Source organism: Astyanax mexicanus, chromosome 5 (assembly GCF_023375975.1).
Source record: "Astyanax mexicanus isolate ESR-SI-001 chromosome 5, AstMex3_surface, whole genome shotgun sequence".
Classification (NCBI taxonomy): domain Eukaryota; kingdom Metazoa; phylum Chordata; class Actinopteri; order Characiformes; family Acestrorhamphidae; genus Astyanax; species Astyanax mexicanus.
Window position 1 is genome coordinate 57,171,309 of NC_064412.1, and position 21,168 is coordinate 57,192,476.

At 35.5% G+C, this 21,168-nt stretch overlaps 1 protein-coding gene across 3 annotated transcripts; it reads left to right on the forward strand.

Moving 5' to 3' along the window:
- Positions 1 to 334: 334 nt before the first annotated feature.
- On the forward strand, positions 335 to 18,939 carry mlpha (melanophilin a). 3 transcript variants are annotated; one of them, XM_007258478.4, is made up of 15 exons: positions 335 to 411; positions 2,502 to 2,652; positions 4,857 to 5,078; positions 6,785 to 6,897; positions 8,181 to 8,222; positions 10,033 to 10,094; positions 10,177 to 10,266; positions 10,343 to 10,469; positions 10,725 to 10,918; positions 11,203 to 11,286; positions 12,310 to 12,546; positions 15,612 to 15,782; positions 17,021 to 17,173; positions 17,770 to 17,841; positions 17,964 to 18,939. In XM_007258478.4, exons 2-15 carry the CDS (start codon positions 2,543 to 2,545, stop codon positions 18,027 to 18,029), a joined length of 1,743 nt encoding a protein of 580 aa, XP_007258540.3. In that variant the 5' UTR covers positions 335 to 411; positions 2,502 to 2,542; the 3' UTR covers positions 18,030 to 18,939. The 3 variants fall into 3 exon arrangements, with proteins under 3 accessions (XP_007258540.3, XP_007258541.3, XP_049335786.1); XM_007258479.4 differs by lacking the exon at positions 15,612 to 15,782; XM_049479829.1 differs by lacking the exons at positions 335 to 411; positions 2,502 to 2,652; positions 4,857 to 5,078; positions 6,785 to 6,897 and adding an exon at positions 7,061 to 7,350.
- The last annotated feature ends 2,229 nt before the right edge of the window (positions 18,940 to 21,168 follow it).

Sequence of the window (21,168 nt, forward strand, 5' to 3'; positions counted from 1 at the left end):
ATTATTTGTTTAAAAGTTTTTTTTTTATATCATTATAAATATTAGTTATTTATTACTAATTAAAGGAGAAGAAAGAAGAGATGGTATAAATGTTTAATTCACTATTGTAGACTTAAGGCTCAGTGCTGTAGAGAGTGGTGGGAGTGTGTGATTTTCTCCACAATGGTCTGTTCTTCTGTAGATGGTGGAGGAATGAGAATATCCTCTGGCTGTGATAAATAAGAGCTCCATTGACTGGAGGCTGGGAGGCTGGAGGAAGGCTGTTCTCCGCCTTTTCTTTAGAAATATAAGCATGTGATGAACCCAGACGCAGCATTTCAGCTTCTCCTGAGATACATCACCACCACATCACCACCACATCACCACAGCTTCCAGCAGCATCGCTTCTCCACACGGGACGGATCTCCACAGGTAACATCACCTGCTGCGTAATATACTGAAAAAATGGTGCAAAAAAAACGTTTAAAAAAGTTTCGCAACTTTCTGCATTTAATTTTTTTAAAAGTAAATTTAATTTCAGATAAATTTAAGTAACTTCAACTCAGTTTCAAGACTTAAATAGAGTTACACAGAGTAAATAAGTGAACTGAACTTCAGTCAATCCTTTCTTCTAATAAACTTTACTTCATTTCTGCATACAATATTACCTAATTACAATTACTCAATTTATACAGTATTACAGAAATTTATATATTTTTAGTTAAAACACACATTCAAAAATGTACATAATCTCAAAGATTTATTTTATAAACAGACCAAGACTCACTGTCTCACATGGACGGCATGTAATACATTCTTATATTTTAGTTTACTAGTATAAAGAATGTATTAAATGCATCCATGTGTTGAGACAGTGTAATATGTGTGTTTTAACGAAAAATATTTTAATTTCAGAAATTATAATATATTATGTATCATAAATTATATTGAGTAATATTGTATAAATTAAGTAATTGTAATTAGATAATATTATATGCAGAAATGAAGTGAAGTTTACTAAAAGAAAGGATTGACTGAAGTTCAGTTCACTTATTTACCAAATTTAGAATTTTGCTTTTTTTAAATATTTTGCACGCTCAGAGTCACACAGATCACTGATTGGCTTACGGCTGCTTCAGAGCTTTAATAGATGCTGTCAGGATGGATTCATGTTTCGTGTTTCAGGTTCTGAACTCTGCAGTAATCATTAAATCATATTAAAATATGCGCAGCTCTAAAGATCAACATCTAATCAATACTATATTGATCAGAGAGATCATTAGCATATCTGCAGACGCAGTGTTTTTGCTGTTATGTTTTTATTATTTATGTTTAATGTAATGCATGCACAATGATTTAACCATTTACTGCAAGCAGTTAAAGCGCAATCAGAGGATTCATTAATCATTTATACACCGTTACATTATTTAATTTAGATATATTTCTGATCTGACTTATTAATTTATGAAAGGTTGTTTGTTTAAAGTGGTTTACAGTGATATAACAGTGATATAACTGTGTACAAACAGAGAATAACTATGGAAATATGAATAAATAAAGCTCAATATAAAATAAATAAATAATCCAAAGTGTCTCATCTGGACATTATTGGACAAAAAAAGATAAGATCATCGCAAACTCTATAAAAAGTGTTACGATACATATTATATAATGCAAAGTGCATATTTACTCCACATTAGCTTGTGCCCCGCTCTCAAAGTCTCGCTTATATTAAGCTGTTAATTTGATTTTTAATTCAAAAATGTTTTTCTTTGCCTATTTTTTATTTCATGATAAATAGTAATATATGCTTAGAAATGAGTTTTACACTGACTTTTACTGAAATTTAACATGTATTTTTTGGTTGTTTGTTTCTAAACACATTTTTACACAGATATCATGGATAAGTCTTCTTAATTTTACTAAACTTCAATAAGCAGAAAACACTAGAAAAACACTTAAAGCTGCATAAAGCATAACAATAAATACAATCCCATTTACAGTGTTAAAGTATGCCTGTTCATTTGTATAACAATGTCGTAACAAAGTGTTTGTTGAACATATTGGCTGATTTTCAGTATTTATGATTTCCACATAAGAGACCTGCAACTATGTACTAAAAGATAATAAAATTAGGACTATTTTAAGTAATAAAAATAAGCTTTAATATGTCAATTAGTCAATTAGTCTAAAAAAACAACATTTTGTCTTTCTACATTAAGTAAGTAAACTAGTGTTAAGATAATAAAAGATAATAATAGTGTTAAGATAATAAAACTAGAACTAGTTTAAGTGATTAATTTTAATATATAAGTTCTGTACTTGGACATTACTAAAAAAACAGACTGTTGTAGATTCTTATATGTCACATATTAAGTAAATATTAAATTTTACCCAACATTAGGTCGTGCCCCGCCCTCAAAAGGCTGTTATGCAATATGTTTGAAGGGAATGCGTTTTAGATTTAATCTGAAAGCGGAAAATAGAAATAGCTTTTAAGTTACTGTTACTGTTTTATTCAGATCTCCTGCACTGAGGAGCTCAGGCTCTCTGCAGCTCCAGCATGGATAAGAAACTGGACCTGTCCAGACTGACGGACGAGGAGGCGAAGCATGTGTGGGAGGTGATCCAGAGAGATTTCGATCTGAGGAAGAAGGAGGAGGAGAGGCTGGGGTGAGCCGTAAACACATCACTGAATATATCTGATTTAATGTTTATTTAAATTATATTACAGCTAATGTAAAGTACTATAACATAACATTATTTTACATAACAGTCCTTAAACCGTCTACTAATACAGAAAAAAATTATAAAATATTCTATATAATTCTAAATACTATATTTTCTATGTAGTTTTATGTAAATGTAAATGTTTAAATTGTTGTATTTGTGTGACTGGAGGTCAGGTGTAGTTTAATTTCATTGCCAGCTGTATTAATAGGCAATAAACCTAAAATAAACACATTAATATGCAATAAGCACATTGTCTAGTTTCACTCATTTATTTTACATAACAGTCTTTAAACTACATATTTACTAATAGAGAAAAATGAATAAAATATGAATAAATAATAAATAGTTTCAGTAATAAACTTTAACTTTGTCTAAAAATATTTTTTTTTCTCCCTTTCTAATTATAAAATGTGCTAGTCATTACACTTAAAGGTGCAAGTAAAGCAAATTAAAATCTCTGCTCTGATTGGTTGATTTGTGTCACTGCAGCAGCTCACAGGAGCACAGTTATATTTCTAAAACACTGCCACAACGATCAGGAGATCGCTGGTTCGAATCCCAGTCGTGCAGCTTGCCATCAGCTGCCGGAGCCCTGAGAGAGCACCATTGTCCTTGCTCTCTCTGGGTGGGTACAGTACAGTAGATGGCTCTCTTTCCTCTCATCACTCCTAGGGTGAAGGTGGATCAGCACAAGGCTGCATCTGTGAGCTGATGTATCAGAACCCACAGAGTCGCTGCGCTTTCCTCCGAGTATTAGCGCTGTGATGCTACTCAGCAATGCTACAGCATCAGCAGCAGCTCAAAAAGAGGCGGAGTCTGACTTCACATGTATCGGAGGAGGCGTGTGCTAGTCTTCTTCACCCTCCTGGTGTGTTGGAGCATCACTAGTGATAGGGGAAGTCCTAATGTGTGGGTTGAGTAATTAGCCTAATGGGTTACAAATCATATAAGTTTCAGAGTTTTGGTTAAGTTAGACTCATTTTACAGCTCAGCTTTGTTTGTTTAAAATATATTTTAATCAAGATACAACAGTGTTTGAGGTTCACAGTGTGTCGTTTCCATTTACCAAACTCTTGATCCACATACTGACCAGTTAATTCTATAATTAGAGTCTTTAGACCCCTGAGGAGCAGCAGTCTGGTGAGGTTCTTTCTATAGAAAGTGTTGGGGTTGGAGGAATGTGAGGGTGAGGAGCCACATGTTGTGAGGCAGGTCCCATTATGATGATCATGGTAAAGTCACAAGGCCAGATCACTCCATCGCTCTGCCTGGGAAAACAAGACGCTGTGAGAACTATTCTCTCCTTCATCACAAAGACGCCTCTGTTCAGATATCGCTTCTCCATTCGCTCATGTCTGAACGAGATTCCTCCTTCCACACGGCTCCGTACGGCAGCTTTTTCAGTGTCAGCTTTATAAAACTGGATAAATATCGAGTTTTAGAGATGACGTAAAGCATCCTGAGACTGAAAACTGTTCCAAAATGTAGTCTAGATCTGTAAATCCAGGTTCACACTACATGATTTTGGCCCATTAGTTGCTGAAGTCTGGCAGATATCTAGCGCATTTAATATCTGACTCAGTCGTCGACTGGGAGTCAACAGTAGGGTGTACCTACAGCTAATAAGGTCGCTTAGAAAGAGAAATAAAGCCAGGTTTGAACCACAGGCCCAAAACACATATTTTCAGCAATGACCAGAGCAAAATGTTAATAAAAAGTCTAACCACTTTATATTCCTCTTTTATACAATATCAGGAAATTACTGTTAACCACTAGAGAGAGCTCTAGAGGAAACATGAACAAAAATTTAATTTAAAAAAGCTCCTAACTGCTTGTTAATAATTTTTCTTTTATTTAAGAAAGCAGAATAATGTATTTTTCAAAAACAGCAAAGAAAGCATACCTATATATTTTAGTTTTTTAAAAGAAAATGTGTTTTATACAGTAATGAGTGTTGATTGGTTGGTGAGCTGTTGCTGGATGTTTATAACTGGAGTTTAAAACCTATAATGAAAAATGTAATATTGTTCAGTGTTGAGGAAATTCATCATATATACATATTTCAGTATAAAATGATCATATCATATTTATAAACTCTGATCACTCTGATTATTTTTGGGTTATTTGTGCTGATTTTTCTCCAGTGCTCTGAGGACTAAGATAGAAAAGGAGGACACTAAGCGAGAGCTGCTGGGCTCTCAGTCTAACCTGGCTGATTCTCACTGCATCCACTGCCTGCAGCCCTTCAAGTTCCTGGTGAACAGTAAACGCCAGTGTCTGGACTGCCACCTGTACACCTGCAAAACCTGCAGCAAATACAACAAGAAAGAGCGGGGCTGGGTCTGTGACCCCTGCCGAATGTCCCGGTGAGAGTTTACAGGATATTTTACATTTTAGACTAATATTAACAACATCTAAACTATGAGGAAAATCATATGCAATTATTTATTAAACAAAAAAAACAGATTATGTTTTATATTTTACATTCTTAAAAAGTAGCTCCTCTTGCTTAGGTGATCAGCTTTACACATTTTGGCATTTTAACAGTTAACAGAATTCAGGCTTTCAGTTAACAGCTGTGCTGAACTCATCAAGAGTTAATTACTTGAATTTCTTGTCTCTTAATGTAAAGTTTGAGAGCATCAGTTAAAGTAAAGTAGTGAAGAGGTAGAGTTACAGGTATACAGTGAATAGTGAATATTTGAGTAATGTTCGAATCCAGATTATGAGAAGAAACAACTACTCAACTAAATAAAGAAAAAAAGAAGGTCAGTCAATCCGAAACTTTAAAAGTATCCTCAAGTTCAGATTGGAAAAAAAAAACATCAAAAATGTTAAGATGATGAAACTGGCACTCATCAGGACCATCCCAGGAAATATTAGAAGAACAAGAGTTTCCTCTGTTGTACAGGTTAAGTTACCAGCCTCAGATAAAAGCTTCTAAATGTTTCTTCACAGAGTATTTTGGTTTGTTTAACACTGTTTTTAAGTTACTCCATGATTCCTTATGTGTTCCTTCATAATCTGATAGATCACTTTACTATTAGTTTATGTCATTTATGTAAGAAAAAATTAAAAAAACATTGAATGAGAAGGTGTGTCCAAACCTTTACACATTTTATTAGTTGTCCTTTAGCCTTTAGCCTTTAGCCTTTAGGTCAGAGGTCAAGGTTTTGAACACAAGGTTTGCAGGGGAGATATTTTTGGTTGCTGGTTTATTTTCAGCCCAGTGAACCTGCTGTGCCTGAAACACTGCTTTTAAACAGTGTTCTTGTTTTACTTTATATTATTTATTTCACTCATTTATTGATTTTTTTTACTCTTTTTTTAATGTTTTAATTTTATCTCTAACATTTACTTTCTTTAAAATAATTTTTTTGTTCATTTTTTTACATTTATTTTTTTTATTTGCGTTTGTTGTTTTTTATAGTATTTTACAGTATACTATTTTACTTGACTGCTTTATATTTTACTCTGTAGATTTATCCTTTAAATCTGGATAATTTTATTTCTTTCTAATTAAATCATAATTGTTTGTTTATTTGTAGTGTTTTAGTTATATTTAAATTTTAATGTTATTTTTTTATTTATGAAGTTTCTTATTTTGGCTTAATCTGATTAAATACTTGATTTTAATTTGCATTGCATTTTTTTATGAATTTAAATTCCTTCAATTCCTGTAAAAAAGCTGTAAAAATGCTCGGCTGCATTGAAAATGAGGGTGTATCCTTTGTGTACTCCTGATTGAAATTCTACCAATGAAGTGTGTAGCTACTACATTTAACTTGGTTTTTTTGTGTTAAAACAGCAATTTCTTTGCATGGGTAACTCTATGCCCATTTCATCAATCCATTTCACACCAGATTTCTCCTTTAAGGTGTGTTTGCATAAAAAAAATGGGTCAAAGTATCACATTTTAGAACAATTTAGCACTAATAAAATTAAGCTGATTGGACAAAACATGATTTTTTTTGGCTTTTTAACTCTGTATTTTATTTTTATTACCATTTTTCATACTGTCCCAACTTTTTCTAAGCTTTATTTGTGATTATACTACTTCTTTTTTTTACAGGGTCCTGAAAATCGGAACTCTCGGGTGGTACCACGACAACATGCGCTCCCGCTTCAAACGCTTTGGCAGCGCCAAGGTGATGCGGTCCCTCTACAAGAGATTAAACGAAGAGGGTACGTCTATTTAAAGCTGCTCTGATAGCCTGTGATGTGTTATAATGACCTGTTACTTCAACACGCCTTATCACACGCGTTATCATCATCCTGTTCCATGGGAACAAGACACACACCACACTTTAAAACTGAGGACGCTGAGGAGGAGCGTCTTTTATTCAGGAGAGAATCAGTATCTGACTCTACCTGCAGACGACAAGCTCTGGAAGACGTGTGATTTCATACTTGTTCAACATGTAGTAAAGAGTTTCAGCCATAAGTCACGTAAATCTGAAGAGTTTTAGAAGCTCTTTTAACCACTGAAGATGAAGAGCTTCCAGTCGATGCTGAGCTTCTGCTGTTCTTCACTTTAAGCAGGATTGTGGGTCAGAGAGTCTCTGTTGATCTGTTAGAGCCGGAGGGACGTATCTGCAGATCACATGCTGTTCTGGGGTCTGAACAGGATTTGTTAAGGTTGTTTGTGACGACTGTGTCTGCTATAATGATCTGCGTTGTAGAGAAATGAAAAATGAAGGATGGGGCTGTAAGAAAGGCTTAAAAGACTAAAAGGCTAAAAGGCTTGTATTTTTTTTTTAATAATAAAAAATAAAGGTTACAAAGTACAATACATTATTAACCCGTTCAGCTGCACACAAAGAAAGACTTTAATATTATAATATAAAATGTATATTAACATTAAAGCCTGTGCTTAACACTTTTATTTTAAAAAAGCCATCCCTAAACACTAAAATAAACATGCAAAATAATGTTCTGAATGACATACAATTGGCTCTAGTGCTTGCTTTTTTCAGTGCAGTGGGTGGGGCTAAGATATTGTATTTTAGCGCTGTGATGCTACTCGGCAATGCTACAGCATCAGCAGCAGTTCTAAAAGAGGCGGAGTCTGGCTTCACATGTATCGGAGGAGGTGTGTGCTGGTCTTTACTACCACCTCCTGGTGTTGGAGCATCACTAGTGATAGGGGGGGTTCTAATGAGTGGGTTGGGTACCTGACCTTGTACACTGGGGAGAAAATGGGATAAACAGATATGTATTTTTATTCTATGACTGAAGTGTGATATCTGTGTCATTATTAAAACATATAACCCCAATAAAACAGAATCTCTGCTATATTATAATAGTCGTATCCAGCAGCTGAGTAACAGGACCTGTGTGTAGTAGTTGTGTAGTGTTGTGTAGCTCTGGCCTGCTGGTATGAAATGTTAACGTCAGGGTTCTTCAGCCTCTGCTGATCCCGGATAACTCCGGATTAACGTCCACATTATTCTCCTTTGTTTGTGCAGGTCGCCGTGACGACGACACACAAAGCATGCCAGACGTCCGCAGTGAGTTGACAAACAGACGACTTGTGTTCCTGAGATATAAATCTAACAGCAGTTGTTGGGTAACAGTGAGACGCTGCTGCCAGACGGCATCAGCTGAGCTTTTGTGGAGAGTGTGTTTTCAGCAACATAGCAAAAATACTGATTCTTAAACCTAAAACTGAGACTCAGTCCTTATTAATCATGTTAATCTGAGCTAAAGGCTAAAGCTGCTGTTTCCATGTGGGTCAGCCAGATGTCTTCCTGTAGCAGTATTTCTTTCTCCAGTTTCTAAGAGTCTTTATTTGAGGGTGTAGAAACAGTACTCACCGCTCTCTGACTTCATCTGTAATTTCTCTAAAGAAAAGAAAGAACTTCTACTTTTAAATATATATCAGAATATTTCATTTTAATATTTTATTTAAGACACAAACACAAATGAGAAAATAACAGGCAGTGGTTGCACAATGTGTGAACATGGCAAGTCCTGACCTGCTCTCTCAAAATAAACTGCTCAGTTTACTGTCAGTGTTGGTCTATCCCGATCAGGAGTATAAACAACACATAGAATTATTATATTAAATCATATATACAGTATCCTATGCCATACAAACATGGGAAGATCTACCAGGGTGGCATAGAATGAAAAGAAACGTTATTATGGCCAATTTGACATTTACAAAAGCGAATCTCTAGCAGTAACTGCAGGAAATTTTTATGAAATAAATATAAAATAAAATTTTCCTTAATAAAAAATATTGTAGCGTTTGGCTGAAAATTTGCAATAGTTGCTATCGGCTGCAAACGAGAGATAATAAGCTAACAGGCTAAAACTAGCACTCGGGCTGAACACACACACACACACACACTGACACTGACGTATGTTGCCACCCCTCAAAAATTCCTGCCCCCCTCCTTCCACCCCATAAATATTTTTCTATACACGCCCCTGAATACAGATATACAGCATGTTTTACATTTAAAACAGGCACCATAGGTTTCAGCACTGTGAAGTTATATCTCACATATCTCAGACAATTAAATAAATGTACTGTTTTTATACCAACTCAGAAATAAAGACATTAAACCCTATCTTAGGTAAGATAACACAGCACATATATATTTTTTAACCATGGTTATATATAAAATCACTTAAATCACACAAACACATATTAACAAAGATCATAAAGTAAAACTTGATAACATATTAAAAATATACTGATTATTTATTTAATCAGAACTAACACAATATACTATAAAACAATACTCATCCATATTCTTTCAAGGTATTTTTTACAGGAAAAAGTGAATTTTGTCAATTTATCACAATAAAGATTAGTGAATTATTGCTTTACCACTCAAACATATTAACCATTTTAGTCTTGAATTATGTGCCAGTGTTACATTTATTTTATAAATTAATAATAATAATAATAATAATAATAATAATAATAATAATAAAAGGAAGACTCTAATATTATAATATAAAATCCATATTAACATTAAATCCAATTAACTAAAATAAGTAAATATTTTTTATTTTATATTTGATATTGACCTTTTTGAACACTAAAATAATATAAATATAAAAAAGTGTTCTAAATTACATACAATTAGTAGAAATTGAGCTTTTTTAATGTTTTTTTTTCTAGTACAGTGGGCGGGGCTAAGCTATAGTTTCATTGGCTCATACACTTTGTCTTTGGCTCGTTTATAGTCTATTCTAAATAACACCTGGTCTCAATTAGAGTTATGTGCAACAAAACCTTTGAAATAATATGAAAACACATGATCTGGTCTGAAAGGGTTAAATGATTCCTGTATTTCTGTGTAGATCATTACAATGGCCATGATGAAGATCATATGGATGCAACAGAAGCTCAGCGCTATAAGCAGGTAAAAATCTCTCTTTTTTCAGTTCATATAGTGAATCCTCTGCTTTAAACACTAAATTTTATCGTGTTTTGATGTTATTAAGATGAGAAAGACGAAGCGTCTGCTCTCTGTTCACCCCATGGATCTGGAAATGGACGAATACGGAAGCCACTCGCGACGGCAGTCTATGCAGGCAAGAGTTCTTTAATTCACTTAAACATTTCAGACAATATTTAATTTACTAAATTAACAAATCTGGTCTCTTTCAGTATTACCCAGACGATCGTGGAATGTCGAGGAATGATTTTGAATATACCCCTGACATGTATCATCATCATCATCCTCCTCCTCATCGTATGAACCGCAGGAAGAGTCTGGACCGGTTTTCACGACCAGGTTCAGCACATTCATTTATCAGTCTACTCAGTCTTTAGTAGAGCTCAGTATCACTGAGATTAATACATAACTAATCCGTGAAGTCATTTATCAGTCTACTCATGCTTTAGTAGAGTTTAGTAACACTGATATTATTAAATAACTGATCAGTACAGTGATTTATCAGTCTACTCAGGCTTTAGTAGAGCTCAGTAACACTAGTCTAAAAGTCTATAATGAAACGCGATGGTATGATAAACTTCTCCTCTTGTGTAGATGATGGACACTTGGAGAACAGGATGGTTCGAGCTCGGTCTCTGTCGAAGATAAACTCCTCTTTGCCTCAGCGCTCTCACTACCTGGACACCTCTGAGGAGGAGGACGGGTTTCGCTATCCCGTCTATCAGCTCCCCTCGCGCCGCCGCAGTCGCACTTCCTCTCAGGAGAACATCCAGCAGAACGCTCCCCCGGTACGCCTACAGGGGGCGCTGTTCTTTAGCATGCATTAAATTCATGCGTTAAATTCATGATTTTAGAACCTCAGGGAGTAAAGATTATGACTTTAACAAAGATTTTAACAAAGAGTTTAAAATCAGGACTAAATAATGACGTGCATGTTTTAAATTCACATCTGTCAGATGGTTTAAGTGTTAAATATGAAGCTAATTGGCTTCCCGCTCTCTGAACCCCACTGTGCTCTTTAACAAGAGCTGTTTTGTTTTGTAAACTCTGTGTATCTAATGCTTGAATGCAGATTAATGAGCTGAACAAGAGGATGTACGCCATCGAGAGTCTCCTGAACCGTCTGGAGGAGAAGATGACCGTGCCTCATGATCAGGTAGAGTCATTATACAATAATAACACAAAAACTAGTCCTAAAAATCCTAAAAATACCATTAGAAAATTCTTCTTAAAGCCTAAGAACTAATAGTGCACTTCATTTAACTCAGAAGTTGGGTATCAGAGCTGGGCATGACTTCACACCAGTAGTGCATTGTACATTTTCATAAAACAATTAGCCATTAGCCATTTTTTCAGTGTTTTATTGCAAATTAAATCAAAATATGTCTAACATTGTCCCAGATTAACATTGTTAGTGATACAAGTTGATCTCCAAACACTATGGGAACATTTCCGCAAATAGAAGTTGGACAGTACTATGTGTACAAGGATTCAAGGAGATTTTATTGTCATTCGCATCACATGTGGTACATGAGGTGCAACGAAATTGTGATCTCACGATCCAGTTTTTACACCCAAAGAGCTGTTATTAATAGATATATAGATAAAAAAAAGAATTCAATATGTACAAAATAGATAGATACAACTGATTTAATGAGGTACAAATAGAGAGAAATGATCGTAAACTGTGTAATACTACTGCTTTTACTACTGATAATGTGCAGTGCCGCCATTTTGGATTCTATAATTGGGGTTGGTGAAGTTTTCACAAGTTTCCGAGCAGGATATTAGATGTTTAAATGACCAATTCTTAATCAGAACTTAAAAATATCAACATCCCAGTTCAAATATGCAGTGATGGCATAGTTACTTTGAAAAAGTAATCTGATTACTGATTACCAATTACTCCTTAAAAAAAGTAACTTAGTTACTTTATGGATTACTTGATTTTAAAAGTAATTAAGTGGCACAAAAGTCATGCACAGTGACTTGGATAAGTAACTTTAATCTGATTATTAGTAATGCATTAGATTACTCCTGTATCTGTTTCTCAGTATACTTTATTATTATTATCCTCAGTGTGTAATTATAGATCTATAAAATGCTTCTATATGTTCAGATCGGTGTGTATATATATTTAAGTGTAAAAACTGAATATTTTAGTTCTTGTTTGGTGCAGCCCGCCCCGCCCTCCTCGAGTCAGCTGCAGGAGGAGGAGAAGCTGAAGAGGAAGCTGGATGAGCTGATGAGTGACAGGGCTCTGTCTTCTGATGAGGATGAACTCAAGAAACCACCTCAGTATAAAGGGTCTGCAGTGAGAGGCGGTCTCCACGGCGACCCAGGACTGACGGCTCCTGTGATACAGGATGCAGAATTAAGCTCCTCCAGTGATGAGATGCCCACTGAGGCCCAGAAGGTAAGATCTTACACACAAACACACACACCTTAACACACACACCTTAAAACACACACACCTTAACACACACACACACCTTAACACACACACACCTTAACACACACACACACACACACACACACACACACACACCTTAACACACACACACCTTAACACACACACCTTAACACACACACACCTTAACACACACACACCTTAACACACACACCTTAAAACACACACACCTTAACACACACACACCTTAACACACACACACCTTAACACACACACACACACACACCTTAACACACACACACCTTAACACACACACACCTTAACACACACACACACACACACCTTAACACACACACACCTTAACACACACACACACACACACCTTAACACACACACACCTTAACACACACACACCTTAACACACACACACCTTAACACACACACACCTTAACACACACACACACACCTTAACACACACACACACACACACACACACCTTAACACACACACACCTTAACACACACACACCTTAACACACACACACACCTTAACACACACACACACCTTAACACACACACACACACACACCTTAACACACACACACACACCTTAACACACACACACCTTAACACACACACACACACACCTTAACACACACACACCTTAACACACACACACACACACACACACACACACCTTAACACACACACACACACACACACACACCTTAACACACACACACCTTAACACACACACACACACACACACCTTAACACACACACACACACCTTAACACACACACACACACACCTTAACACACACACACCTTAACACACACACACCTTAACACACACACACCTTAACACACACACACACACCTTAACACACACACACACACACACACACACCTTAACACACACACACCTTAACACACACACACCTTAACACACACACACACCTTAACACACACACACACCTTAACACACACACACACACACACCTTAACACACACACACACACCTTAACACACACACACCTTAACACACACACACACACACCTTAACACACACACACCTTAACACACACACACACACACACACACACACCTTAACACACACACACACACACACACACACCTTAACACACACACACCTTAACACACACACACACACACACACCTTAACACACACACACACACCTTAACACACACACACCTTAACACACACACACCTTAACACACACACACCTTAACACACACACACACACACCTTAACACACACACACCTTAACACACACACACACACACCTTAACACACACACACCTTAACACACACACACCTTAACACACACACACCTTAACACACACACACACACACCTTAACACACACACACACACACACACACACACACACCTTAACACACACACACCTTAACACACACACACCTTAACACACACACACCTTAACACACACACACACACACCTTAACACACACACACCTTAACACACACACACACACACACCTTAACACACACACACACACACACCTTAACACACACACACCTTAACACACACACACACACACACCTTAACACACACACACCTTAACACACACACACCTTAACACACACACACACACACACACACACACACACCTTAACACACACACACCTTAACACACACACACACACACACCTTAACACACACACACCTTAACACACACACACACACACACACACCTTAACACACACACACCTTAACACACACACACACACACACACACACACACCTTAACACACACACACCTTAACACACACACACACACACACCTTCACACACACACACTCAGAACCCAACACCTGCAGGCCAAACCTGGAGTCTGCTGAGGTAAGTTCTTTCTTTACTTCTATATATTTCTGGTAATATTATTGGATTAATATTTTACCCTTATACCCTGGAGATATTTTTTATGTAATTAATAATTACTTGATTATGTAATTAATTACATTTTCATTTAGTTGAATAGAACTGGCATTATGTCAAGTGTTTGTTTAGTACTTGAGAGCTTTGTCTTTTTAAGGTATAAAACATTTGCATTGACTATTATAAATATAGCAAATATGATTTTTTTTACTTTAAATATAATAAATAACCTATAATCAAATAATGAGGTAACCAACATAGGAAAACAAATATTTTAAATCTTTTAAATTATGTTAACTGGGGATTTAATGGTATGGCTGATTTTAGTTCACATAAGCAGACGACAGAGCAACAAGAAAACATGCTTTAGAATGGATGATATGGGGCATATTTACATATCGTTTATTTCAGGTCATTTTTAAGCATTTCTATTGGTCCGTTAACTAAGAAATTTTGGCACAATTTAAGGGACAGTAAACTAAAAGTTTACAAAAGTGAAGATACTTGTTTCTCATTGGACAGCGAAGATATGCTTGTCAGAAAGCTGACGAGAGATCAGCATTGTTTTAAAAGTTGATATGGAAACATGAACATTAAAACTGAATTGAATTTAAACAAATCTGGTTTGTTGTTGCTCACTTGTGTGAACACAGGGTCACATTGACACTATTATTACAAGGTTGCCACCTCCTGGTTGTAAGTTATTGTTAATCATGAAGTGTTTGGTATTGGCTGGTATTGAAAATGTGTATTTGGGTACTTGTTTGGAAGCACCAATAAGTAACTTAGCTTCTAAAATGCTGCACTTTTTACAGCTATTGCCAAGGTTTTTTATGTGTTTTCACACTTTTTTATATGTTAAAAGCTATTTAAGTACTTTCATCTTTTATAAAACTGTATAAAACCTCCTCATTAAGACAGCTAAAAGCTAAAACCAGTGTTTTAGTGCCAGGGCGCTCACTGCTATCTCTCTCAGTCAGCAGCGTTAATTATCTGGTGCGCACCTGCAGCACTGGCAGCTCGTGCACTGTAACTTTAGCATCAGGAAGTCTGAGATATAGCCCTGATTTAGCGCTTCAGCTCTGCTATGTCAAGTAGCTCAGCCTCCTCTCCTCCCAGCTAATTGCTGTTCCTCTACATGGCTTTCAGAGATCCACCGCAGCGGCTCTCTGCGACATCACAACCCAGGTTTTAAGAACCCTTAATGCCACAGAAAGCGCTCTGACCGAGCTGAACCCCTCAAACCCTAATGACAGACCTCAGTTAGCGGCTGCTGACGTAAAGAAAGCTGATGATTCTTACAGGGAACTTGAGGAAAATGTAAGATCGCAGATACTTCTGATTTAAAGCATAAAGTCATGGCATTATGTGCATCTACTAGATATTTGGTCAACTGTTGTTTTCCTTTATTGTAAAAAAAAGTATTAGTTTAACCCCTTAAAATGCCTTGTACCATATACAAAAGCCTTTTTTTCTGCAGAAAAATTGGTTATTTACATTCTGAAAATCTGAGGGTTTGAAATCTCCTACTGAACACTTGGAAAAGCTGCATTTTTTCTCTCTACTCCACTTAATAAAACAAATAATAAAAAATGTAAAAGTAAAATCCAGACAAACATAATGGAAACTAAAGGTTTGGATTTTAAAATAAAAGTTTAGGAAAGAGCCAATTTTATGATTTTATACAATTTATCATTTCTATAACAATTACAATAAAAAATAAAACATATTTAATCTTTTTATGTATTGCTTAAATATAAATCTTTAAGATTTAAGTGTGTAATATCAGGCAGAAAGTTGACAAACATGCTGGCCTGTTAAAAAAGTTAAATAAAAAAGCATGTTTTATGTAAAATTGGACATTCCCATGCATAACTCAACTACTTTAACCCTTTCAGACCTGAATTATTTTCTCCAGTGATACAAAATGTTGATAAAAACTGTAAGAATGCTGTTTTCTGTCTGTAATACACAAACAATAAGACTGTACTCTAATATTCTACAATAAAATCTGTATAGCAAATGAATGCAATTAACTCCAATTATTTGCATTGGGAGCCTGTGTGTAGTTTTTTTATTTTTATTTTATATTGACCTTTCATTTCATAAACCATTCCTAAACAGCAAAAAAAAAAAAAGTTCTAAATCACATTCATTATGAACTACTTGGCCGTGATGTTGTAGGCTGAAAGAGCAAGCATCATCTTCTGAGCTGCTGACTTGTGTTTGCTGTGTGCTGAACTGCTCACTCTATTATATTATATATATATATATATATTTTAAGTAAAATTAAATACTAGTCAATTTTCAATTTATTAAACTGATTATAATATGTACAGTAGAATTATTGTGCAAAGCAATTCATATAACACAAACGCATCAATTAAATGAACTTACAACTTTTAAAAACATTTAAATCCGATATTTTTCTTAAATTAATTCCTTGAAATTGAATGTAATTGCTAAGGAGAAAGTGTTGAGCCAAAGCACGTGCACTATTCTGTGTTTTGCACTATTTCTGCTGTTCAAACTCAATGTCTGATTATAATCTCTTGCAGGTGTATCTAACTGCAGGAAAGTCCTATACTACGGAGAGGAAGTTGAGGAAGATTGAGCAAAGTGCTAGGAATCATTACGTTGACTCTGATCTGTCCGAACTTGAGGACCAGCTAAAAGTAGCCGCCGCCCAGGTTCAGAGCACAGAGAGTGAGGTAAGAGACATAATACAAATTAACCCAGAGCACAGAACCTTCTTATTGTATTTACTTTTTTTGTTTTTGCCCTAAGCAGCTCTGATTAATAAGCATTTTAATGCAAAGAAAGTGCAAATGATACGGACCCTATTTAAGCAGTTTAATTTAGGGTGTTTCAAGGTGTCTTTGCTATCGTAACGACGGGAAAAGTACTCCTTGCTCAACTCAAAACGTGCAAAAGTCATGTATTAACTCTGTTCATTAAACATGGGTGTGGTTAATAACAATTTTGGGCGTAACGTGAAATAAACTAATCAGAGTGTCTTTTGCTCGTTCCCTTTAACAGTCAGGTGAGTTCTGACTTTGGTGGATTGCTATTTTAACGGTGCAGCTACCTGGACGTGTCCAAAGTGTTTCAGGAAACTGAGCTGCTCGTTGCTGAGCTCCAGCAGCTCATTTACAACTCAAGTTACAAGTTGTTCAATGTAAAAGTTTGGTTTGTGCTGCTGTGTGTTTAAATGTGTGTGTAATAACGTAATAACTCCTATGAATGTGTTTGCATGGTTTCTTATGAAACGCAAAGGATTTCTACTAAAGTTATGATTGATCTGCAGGTATCAGACATTGAGACCAAGATTGCTGCCCTTAGTGCTTCGGGAATGTCAATAGAGAAGGCCAAGAAAAAGGTAGAAACTAAGGAACTAGTATGGTGTACTAGTTAAGTTATCAACATTATATAATCAAATTTCCTCTTATAACAATCTTCTTTCCTTTGTTTTGTTCTGATTGTGTTTTTCGGGGTTTGCAGGCATCGAGTATCCAACAAAGAAGAAAGTTTTCTCAAGACATTGCTGCAAGCAGAGCCCATTTCTAAATGAAATATGGATATCACGATATAAATACACAGCTTTAACCATTTTGCTTATCCCTAATTTAATCTAGAGATATCATGATTTTTGACCCATTTTCAACAATGCATTTTTTTTAAATTGCCTACAGACAGGCTTAAACTAATGAGAAGAAAAAAAAAAATATCCGACAGGTATATTGTGTGATTATCATAATTATTCCATGATGTATTGAATGTTACTACTATGATATGTGACAAAAATGTATGTAAAAAAGTATTGATGAGACTATTGAGTTGACTTCAACTGTAAAACATGATGTCAAGAGCGCTGTTCACACCTATTACTGTTATACAATAGCTGCATAAGATAACGTTATCATTTTAACCAGTGTAAAACTGTCAAAACTGTGTAAAAAACACATTAAATCAGATCTCAAACCATCTGAACACCTATGGGAGATGTTAGACTGACAGATTTGACCAAACTCTCCACCACCACCTGGTGGCACCTTGCTAAAATGCTTTATATTAATTGGGTTTTAAATTTTTATTTTTCACTTGTCACTGTTTTTTTTATTTGTATTATTGTCCTGCATTGTAGATTAAAACTCAAACAATGAAGAAGAACACATGGAATTATTTAGTTAACACGAGAAAAACTAAACAAAATTAAACAAACCAGAATATGTTTTAGATTTTAGATTCTTCAAAAAATAGCACCGCTTGTTAGATGATTTATGATGTAGAGTCACCTGGAATTCAGGCTTTCAGTTAACAGCTGTGCTGAACTCATCACGAGTTAACTAGAAAAAAGTACTGACAAACAGCAAATGAATTATGTATTAAGGTGAATTTAATTTTATTCTGGTCTTCACTGCAAACAAATAAACACTTTTTTGATTGCGGTTGTTTAAGTGAACGTTGATTAAATAAAATAATGTAACACTGGAGTTTTTTTCGTACTTTGTCTGCTTCATATTTTTATTGCATAATTGTAACATCTGCTGTTACCAGTAACATCTTATCAAAGCCATAGAATTACTGCATTTTTATTACTGCAAATTAGATATAAGCCACATTTGGAGGTGGATGGAAATTAAATTATACTCAGATTTGTACAGATGTGTCTCAATCTGTATGGATTTCAATTAATTTTTTCATTATTTGCGATGCAAAAAACAACAGTCTCATCAAGCGCGAAACAGCAAAGGTTAGTAATTTGTGCCGGAGGTCCTCCTAATCTCATAAATTTTCATATTTTAACTGTTGGAATAAGATTATTTTTGCACCTTGTTCAGTATAAAAGCTGCTTGTTTTATCTTTGAATTAAACCTTTGTTTTTATATTGATTTCATACAAGTTTAGAAATCATATAGCTCTAAATTGTGTGTGCTCCTACTTTGGCACATCTGCAAATAAAAAGTAATAATAATCAATAATTACTAATTATAAGTGTTTCAAAGGTACCAAAAGTACCAGTCAAAAATTTGGACACATCCCTTCTCATTTAATTTTTTTTAGTTTAGTTTTATTATGTTATATACTGTGAAGAAATAACTATCAAAATGTGAAGGAGTGCATATGCAATTACAAAGAAAATGAAAATGTGTTAAAAAGCCAAAATATGAATTTGATGACAGAGCTGTAGTTACACAGTAAAGACTGAAGAGGGAGCCAGTGTTACATTTATACCAGTGACACGTGACTTTACTGTGTACAAATAAAATGTAGTGAAAAATATTTGCTTTGAAAATGATCAGCTCTGATCAGTTTCTATAATTTTACTATTTATACGTACATATTTATGTAAAATGAAGATAGTTTTATTCTGTAAACATTTCGATTCTGTGACATATCTACAAAATGTAAAATAAATTGATTTAAACAAGCATAAAATACTTGAAGTTCTTTAGCCACAGTTTTGAAAATATTTTTTCAAGTTTTGCATTAACCTATATGAAATACAAACAAAATAATGTGTAACTGCAAAACTTCGTTTTTGGGAAGTATAATTTTCCAGAAGTATCTGTATTTATTTACTTGCTCTCCACAAGATTTTGAACATTGCTGAGGAGATTTGCTTCCATTGAAGAGAATGAAGGAGCATTAGTGGGGTCAGGGCTTGATGTTGGGTGATGGTTTCTGGATCACAGTTTCAGTTCAGCCTGTAGGTAATCAGTGGAGCTGAGGACAGTCAGGGCTTTATGGAGGCCAAGCGAGTTCATCCACAACAAATCCACAACTCAGATCCCTGTTTGTTCATTTGTGGAACTTGCTAAGTGCTCTGAGCAGGAGAGAAGATCCAACTAGGAAGGTACCTGCTGGGAGGTTAGTGTGGAAGTTCATGTGATTAATAGAATTACTGTTTTAATGTGATTTTCAAAATGGGATAATCGATATTGTACATATTTACATATAGAATCTCAATAGATTGGAATAGGTTGTCAGAAAAAAGTAGCTAAATTTTTATTTAGAAAAAAAAAGCTAAAGTTTTATTTCCTTGTAAATAAAATCCCCCTCTCCTGAGAGTGGTACCATCAGCTGAGTGCATCATCTGGATTGAGCTCTTTGACCTGCAGTCCATATATAGCAAATTGTGCTGGAGCAAGACCAGGAAGAACCTCAGACATCCCAACAATGGGCTCCTTTCTCTGTATTGGTGAGGGAAGAGCTTTTGCTCCCTGAAGGCCGACTGAGAGAAACAGGAGGTCCCACCACAGAGGGATCAATGGACCTGCTGTGAAGAGACGACATAATAAAACAGTCAGCATGTCCTCAGAAGCCCGAGGGACTTTAAATTGCTCTGATTGTATGGATTTCCCTGATTGAGCTCTCAGACCTGCAGTCAATTTATAGCAAATTGTGCTGAAAGAAGACCAGGAAGGACCTCAGGCCAAAACAGCGAGAATGAGGAGGAGCTTCTTTCCGCACGCTATTTACAACCTCATTTCCTCATCCTTTTCCTGGATCTTTTTACATATTTCCATACATTTCTAAATAATTTGCTCCCCCTTCAAATGTTGAAATGATAAAATACACTAGAAACACCCAACCAACCACCATTGGGTACCATCGCAACCACTTAGCAACAGCATAACAGCATAGAAACTACTTGGGATACAATTACAACTGTTTATCTATCGCCTTTTAACATTCTAGAAAC